Source organism: Euprymna scolopes, chromosome 1, assembly GCF_053919585.1.
Source record: "Euprymna scolopes isolate OS-2025 chromosome 1, ASM5391958v1, whole genome shotgun sequence".
Lineage (NCBI taxonomy): Eukaryota > Metazoa > Mollusca > Cephalopoda > Sepiida > Sepiolidae > Euprymna > Euprymna scolopes.
Genome location: NC_136482.1, coordinates 47,052,032 through 47,059,177, shown reverse-complemented (window position 1 = coordinate 47,059,177; position 7,146 = coordinate 47,052,032). Strand labels below are relative to the sequence as shown.

General features: G+C 46.7%; 1 protein-coding gene across 1 annotated transcript; it reads right to left on the bottom strand.

Annotated features, from left to right (window-relative positions):
* Positions 1–611: 611 nt before the first annotated feature.
* On the bottom strand, positions 612–5,260 carry LOC145280174 (uncharacterized). The gene is made up of 2 exons (XM_080131939.1): positions 4,245–5,260; positions 612–3,728 (listed from the first exon to the last, which is right to left on the bottom strand). The coding sequence occupies exon 2, from the start codon at positions 3,156–3,158 to the stop codon at positions 612–614; it is 2,547 nt and encodes an 848-aa protein (XP_079988065.1). The 5' UTR covers positions 3,159–3,728; positions 4,245–5,260.
* Positions 5,261–7,146: the final 1,886 nt, after the last annotated feature.

Sequence of the window (7,146 nt, the reverse complement as noted above, 5' to 3'; positions counted from 1 at the left end):
GGTTGTTATTCTAGTGCGGTGCATAAACTACCCAACGCCCATGAAATAAAAATAATAGAAGTCTGATAAAAGATATAAATTCTGTGCGAGCGAAGAAGGAAATAATTAGAATTTCTACAAATTAAGTGTGGAAGTCACACACTAGATTAAATAAACAGAAACAGGGTTTCAAGTTCTTCGTAGAAGAAATAGCTAGGTAAAGGAATAATAGGATGTACTAAACGTACCTCATGGCTTAAACGGGGAAAGCCCAGTTCATGGAGTCGAGCAAAGTCAGTCTGTGTAGTTTTGAATTCCGCGGTGAAAAGGAGGGAGGAGGGACAGAACGAGACTAAAACGAGATCCCGTGGATAGCGACATGACATTTTTTTTCTTTTCTTTTTTCATTTGGAATGCCTAAACGGGTAAGTTTTCCATTAAAGAAAGATCAAGAAGGGAAGAAATAAGAAAGAAAACTATATATGAAAAAACTCGCACAGAGATGAATGAGAACGAGGCCCGAGGCACCGGTGCTCTTAAAGCGTGTGTCCCTTGTTAAAAAAGGGGCCGGTCTGAAGACAGAACACTCCCCGTCCAATTGTTATTTATGCAATTGCACTAATAATACACCATCAATGTGCAGGCAAGGGCTCCATTGGAATCCCCCGGTCCTTTAATCGGTCTTGGAAGGATTTGTTTTGACATCGTAGAAGGTCAAGTTCTTCTCCTAGATCACAGGGGGGAAGCCTTGCCTGTAGGGTTTTAATTTCATACTTTAACTTTTCAATTTCGGCCTTTTGTCCTTCTGTGATACGGACCAGTTCAGAGACCCGCCCATCTTCGACCTTTTCCTCTCGCTCGAAATTGGTGAGTAATTCAGCATCGTAGGCCATGGCACCAGCTGGTGCCGACGTCGTCTTTGGTAATGATTGGTCTTTGGTTACACTTTGTGGGTTGTGAGCTTTTTTCATGGGTTGAATCTTCGTTCCATGTGACACATTTTTATTGGATGCACTGCTTTTGTCTAAATTCTTGGTGCTAGACACATTCTGGATGGTGCTGTTTGTAGAACCTTTTAAAACCTTTGACGGTTTTGTAAAGACGACATTTTTGTCTTTTTCCTTCAGAACCTCTTCGTTATTAGTTTTTATGGAATCCGTCGTTGTACTAGTGGTACTGGTAGTAGTTGCAGTAGTAGTAGTATTGGTAGTCGCAGCCGTATTAGTATTCAACTTGGATTTATCTGTCAGTAGAGAGAGTTTCTTCTGACGCACGGCAAGATTTTCATGACTTTTACTGAGATATTGCTCCCCAAATGGAGTCCCTGTTGGCTTCTGGTCTGCTGTCGAAGTTGAACTGGTGCTGAGGCCAGAATTTTCAGATTTTGATCGCATTGGACCCACAGTATCGGCTGCAGAATTGACAGACCATGGTTGTCCAACATTGTTCTGCTTCTTCATGAAACCCGGTCTCTGACCAACCTTTTTCTTGTTTATCGTTCTTTCAGGACAAATTTCGCCCACCACGATCCATCCTAGATCCAGTTTCTGGGCATAGGGGGCACCGCGCGGACCGTTGATCGTTCTCCGGACCTTGTGGGCGTCAATGACGTCGCGTCCCAGAAGTAGCAAGACGGGTGCGTTCGGATCCAGGGCAGGCACCTCGTCTGCGATGACCGCTAAGTGAGGCAGTTTCCGCACCACGTCGGGTGTCGGTATCTCAGACCGGTCGTCTGGGATCTCGTTACACTCAATCAAGGTTGGCAGAGCGTATGTGGTTTTCCCGTCGAGTGACCCCACCCTGTATCCTAGCGCTCTTCTTCCTGACGTCTCCGTGACTCCGGCACAGGTTTTCAGGGTGTATGCTGAGGTAGGGCCCCGGATGTTGAAGAAGTCGAAGAACTCCGAGCGAGCCAGGGATTTGTTGCTGTGCTCGTCGATCACGGCATATGCTTTAAGTGACTTTTCTTGTTCACTAGTATATATGTTCACCAAGCAAATCTTGGAGCATGATCGTCCATTTAGGCTGTCTCCACAGATTTGTAAACAATTGGTCGAGACATCCTCCTTCTCCCCGCCGTGCAACGGCATGGGTTTGGCATTGGTTGGTTGGGGTGTCGGGTGTGAATGCATCGAGCTTTCGTGGCTGTCGCTGCCACATTCTGTGCATTGTAGGATGGCCTTGCATTCCTTCGCCTTGTGGTCCGTGGTGGAGCAGCATCGGAGACACATCCCATTTTGCCTAAGGATGTCTTTCCTTTCGGACAAGGGTTTTTTCCTAAATGCCCAGCATTTTCGGAGAGGATGAGGTGTGTTGTGGATGGGGCATAGTCGGCTGCAGTCATCTGCTTTAACTTCGATCTTATGGACGGAGACCTCACTGCGACTCGTCCTTTTGTGCCCTTTAGGGGATTGACTGTCCATTATCCGATAGAAGCTGGGGTCATTTCGGTCATCTGCCTGCTGTTCGATGAAACCAACAAAAACGGAGAAAGGGTGGAAGGGCACTTGGTGTTGTCGTTTGTATTTCGCACCGTATGATGCCCACTTGTCCCCTAAAGAAGGTGGGAGCTTTTCCACTACTTGCCGGATGCCGCGGGCAGTGTCCAAGGTGGCGAGGCCGGGTATGTCCCCTTCGTCCTTCAGAGCTTGAACCTCTGCAAGAAGATCGCTTAGGTCTCTGAGTTTTGAGTAGTCCCTTGTGATCTTAGGGAAGACCTCGAGTCTCTTGAAGATAGAGTCCTCGATGACTTCAACGGCTCCGTAGCATTTGTCGAGCCTCCTCCATATCTCATACAGTCCCTTTTCAGGCCGGTTGAAGTGAGCAGTCCTTAGTCTGTGGGCTTGGTCTGAAGAGTGTCTGCCGAGCCACTTCACCAGCATATCCATCTCCTCCCGAGGAGAAAGTCTCAATCCCGATATAGTGTTCAGGAACGACGCTTTCCAGACTCTATAGTCTTTAGGTTGGTCTGAGAATCTTGATAGACTTAAGGAGAGCATTTCCCGGCGGGCCATGTATAGTAAAAGGTCGTGTGGAGGGTCCAAGGTTTGGTCAGGAGGAGGTCGGATGTGCTGATCGGCAGGGGGAACGACTGGTGCCTCCGACTGTTTTAGGGACCTCTGGCTGATGACATAGTCGTTAGTTCGTTGTAATGCGTCTAGAGGCGGTAGGTCGAGCATGGTGTTGGCTTTATGGCGACGAGAGGAGGTGACTGAGCTTTCATCTCTGCTGGAGCAGGTGGCTGTGAGGGCCACTTCCTTGCGCGCTTTTATTTTTTTTTAATTTTGTTTTTAGCTCTACCTCTTTCTGTAGAGCGTTAATCCTCAACATTTCAAGCTCCTGTTCCAGGTCCGCTTCGCTGTCGATAAGGGCGAGATGAGCTTTAGCTGCTTCTGCTCTGGCCCGAGCTGAAGTAGACTTGGTTGAGGCTGAAACTTTCGACCGCGTGCGGTATGATGCGGCGGAGGACATCTTGCAATTGGTAATGTATCCGAGTGTAACGCGGCTGAGGATTTCTGTTGCTGCGCTAAATATTTTCCACGTGGACTGGGTAATCCGTTCAGCTACCAGAGACGTTTTACTGTTCTGGAACTCGCGGCAGTTATTCCTCAGAATCTTGCTTTCAGGTACCTACAATACCGTATAGCAGGCAACTTTAGAAAGCGTGCGTTGATCAGACAGATAAACTCAAATCAACATAACGAAAACAACTGGTACGTTGAAAACGTTTTATTAATTAGGTAAAAAATCTGAAACAAAAACAAAACAAATAGTTAAAAGGAGAAACCATAATTAAACAAAAGGAAATAATACATGAAAATAATTATGTTTTGGACAGGCTTCCAAATTAACAGATTCTTGGATATCTTATCCTTTTCAATCAACTGTTAGGTGAAAGTCCGTAACAGTTGGAAAAGTGTCTTTTCTTCATTAAATTGTTAGGTGAAAGTCCGTAACAGTTAGAAAAGTGTCTTTTCTTTTTATTATTATTAAATCGTTAGGTGAAAGTATGGAACGGTTATGTCTCCTTTTTACAAAGGTTGTTATTCTAGTGCGGTGCATAAACTACCCAACGCCCATGAAATAAAAATAATAGAAGTCTGATAAAAGATATAAATTCTGTGCGAGCGAAGAAGGAAATAATTAGAATTTCTACAAATTAAGTGTGGAAGTCACACACTAGATTAAATAAACAGAAACAGGGTTTCAAGTTCTTCGTAGAAGAAATAGCTAGGTAAAGGAATAATAGGATGTACTAAACGTACCTCATGGCTTAAACGGGGAAAGCCCAGTTCATGGAGTCGAGCAAAGTCAGTCTGTGTAGTTTTGAATTCCGCGGTGAAAAGGAGGGAGGAGGGACAGAACGAGACTAAAACGAGATCCCGTGGATAGCGACATGACATTTTTTTTCTTTTCTTTTTTCATTTGGAATGCCTAAACGGGTAAGTTTTCCATTAAAGAAAGATCAAGAAGGGAAGAAATAAGAAAGAAAACTATATATGAAAAAACTCGCACAGAGATGAATGAGAACGAGGCCCGAGGCACCGGTGCTCTTAAAGCGTGTGTCCCTTGTTAAAAAAGGGGCCGGTCTGAAGACAGAACACTCCCCGTCCAATTGTTATTTATGCAATTGCACTAATAATACACCATCAATGTGCAGGCAAGGGCTCCATTGGAATCCCCCGGTCTTTTAATCGGTCTTGGAAGGATTTGTTTTGACATCGTAGAAGGTCAAGTTCTTCTCCTAGATCACAGGGGGGAAGCCTTGCCTGTAGGGTTTTAATTTCATACTTTAACTTTTCAATTTCGGCCTTTTGTCCTTCTGTGATACGGACCAGTTCAGAGACCCGCCCATCTTCGACCTTTTCCTCTCGCTCGAAATTGGTGAGTAATTCAGCATCGTAGGCCATGGCACCAGCTGGTGCCGACGTCGTCTTTGGTAATGATTGGTCTTTGGTTACACTTTGTGGGTTGTGAGCTTTTTTCATGGGTTGAATCTTCGTTCCATGTGACACATTTTTATTGGATGCACTGCTTTTGTCTAAATTCTTGGTGCTAGACACATTCTGGATGGTGCTGTTTGTAGAACCTTTTAAAACCTTTGACGGTTTTGTAAAGACGACATTTTTGTCTTTTTCCTTCAGAACCTCTTCGTTATTAGTTTTTATGGAATCCGTCGTTGTACTAGTGGTACTGGTAGTAGTTGCAGTAGTAGTAGTATTGGTAGTCGCAGCCGTATTAGTATTCAACTTGGATTTATCTGTCAGTAGAGAGAGTTTCTTCTGACGCACGGCAAGATTTTCATGACTTTTACTGAGATATTGCTCCCCAAATGGAGTCCCTGTTGGCTTCTGGTCTGCTGTCGAAGTTGAACTGGTGCTGAGGCCAGAATTTTCAGATTTTGATCGCATTGGACCCACAGTATCGGCTGCAGAATTGACAGACCATGGTTGTCCAACATTGTTCTGCTTCTTCATGAAACCCGGTCTCTGACCAACCTTTTTCTTGTTTATCGTTCTTTCAGGACAAATTTCGCCCACCACGATCCATCCTAGATCCAGTTTCTGGGCATAGGGGGCACCGCGCGGACCGTTGATCGTTCTCCGGACCTTGTGGGCGTCAATGACGTCGCGTCCCAGAAGTAGCAAGACGGGTGCGTTCGGATCCAGGGCAGGCACCTCGTCTGCGATGACCGCTAAGTGAGGCAGTTTCCGCACCACGTCGGGTGTCGGTATCTCAGACCGGTCGTCTGGGATCTCGTTACACTCAATCAAGGTTGGCAGAGCGTATGTGGTTTTCCCGTCGAGTGACCCCACCCTGTATCCTAGCGCTCTTCTTCCTGACGTCTCCGTGACTCCGGCACAGGTTTTCAGGGTGTATGCTGAGGTAGGGCCCCGGATGTTGAAGAAGTCGAAGAACTCCGAGCGAGCCAGGGATTTGTTGCTGTGCTCGTCGATCACGGCATATGCTTTAAGTGACTTTTCTTGTTCACTAGTATATATGTTCACCAAGCAAATCTTGGAGCATGATCGTCCATTTAGGCTGTCTCCACAGATTTGTAAACAATTGGTCGAGACATCCTCCTTCTCCCCGCCGTGCAACGGCATGGGTTTGGCATTGGTTGGTTGGGGTGTCGGGTGTGAATGCATCGAGCTTTCGTGGCTGTCGCTGCCACATTCTGTGCATTGTAGGATGGCCTTGCATTCCTTCGCCTTGTGGTCCGTGGTGGAGCAGCATCGGAGACACATCCCATTTTGCCTAAGGATGTCTTTCCTTTCGGACAAGGGTTTTTTCCTAAATGCCCAGCATTTTCGGAGAGGATGAGGTGTGTTGTGGATGGGGCATAGTCGGCTGCAGTCATCTGCTTTAACTTCGATCTTATGGACGGAGACCTCACTGCGACTCGTCCTTTCGTGCCCTTTAGGGGATTGACTGTCCATTATCCGATAGAAGCTGGGGTCATTTCGGTCATCTGCCTGCTGTTCGATGAAACCAACAAAAACGGAGAAAGGGTGGAAGGGCACTTGGTGTTGTCGTTTGTATTTCGCACCGTATGATGCCCACTTGTCCCCTAAAGAAGGTGGGAGCTTTTCCACTACTTGCCGGATGCCGCGGGCAGTGTCCAAGGTGGCGAGGCCGGGTATGTCCCCTTCGTCCTTCAGAGCTTGAACCTCTGCAAGAAGATCGCTTAGGTCTCTGAGTTTTGAGTAGTCCCTTGTGATCTTAGGGAAGACCTCGAGTCTCTTGAAGATAGAGTCCTCGATGACTTCAACGGCTCCGTAGCATTTGTCGAGCCTCCTCCATATCTCATACAGTCCCTTTTCAGGCCGGTTGAAGTGAGCAGTCCTTAGTCTGTGGGCTTGGTCTGAAGAGTGTCTGCCGAGCCACTTCACCAGCATATCCATCTCCTCCCGAGGAGAAAGTCTCAATCCCGATATAGTGTTCAGGAACGACGCTTTCCAGACTCTATAGTCTTTAGGTTGGTCTGAGAATCTTGATAGACTTAAGGAGAGCATTTCCCGGCGGGCCATGTATAGTAAAAGGTCGTGTGGAGGGTCCAAGGTTTGGTCAGGAGGAGGTCGGATGTGCTGATCGGCAGGGGGAACGACTGGTGCCTCCGACTGTTTTAGGGACCTCTGGCTGATGACATAGTCGTTAGTTCGTTGT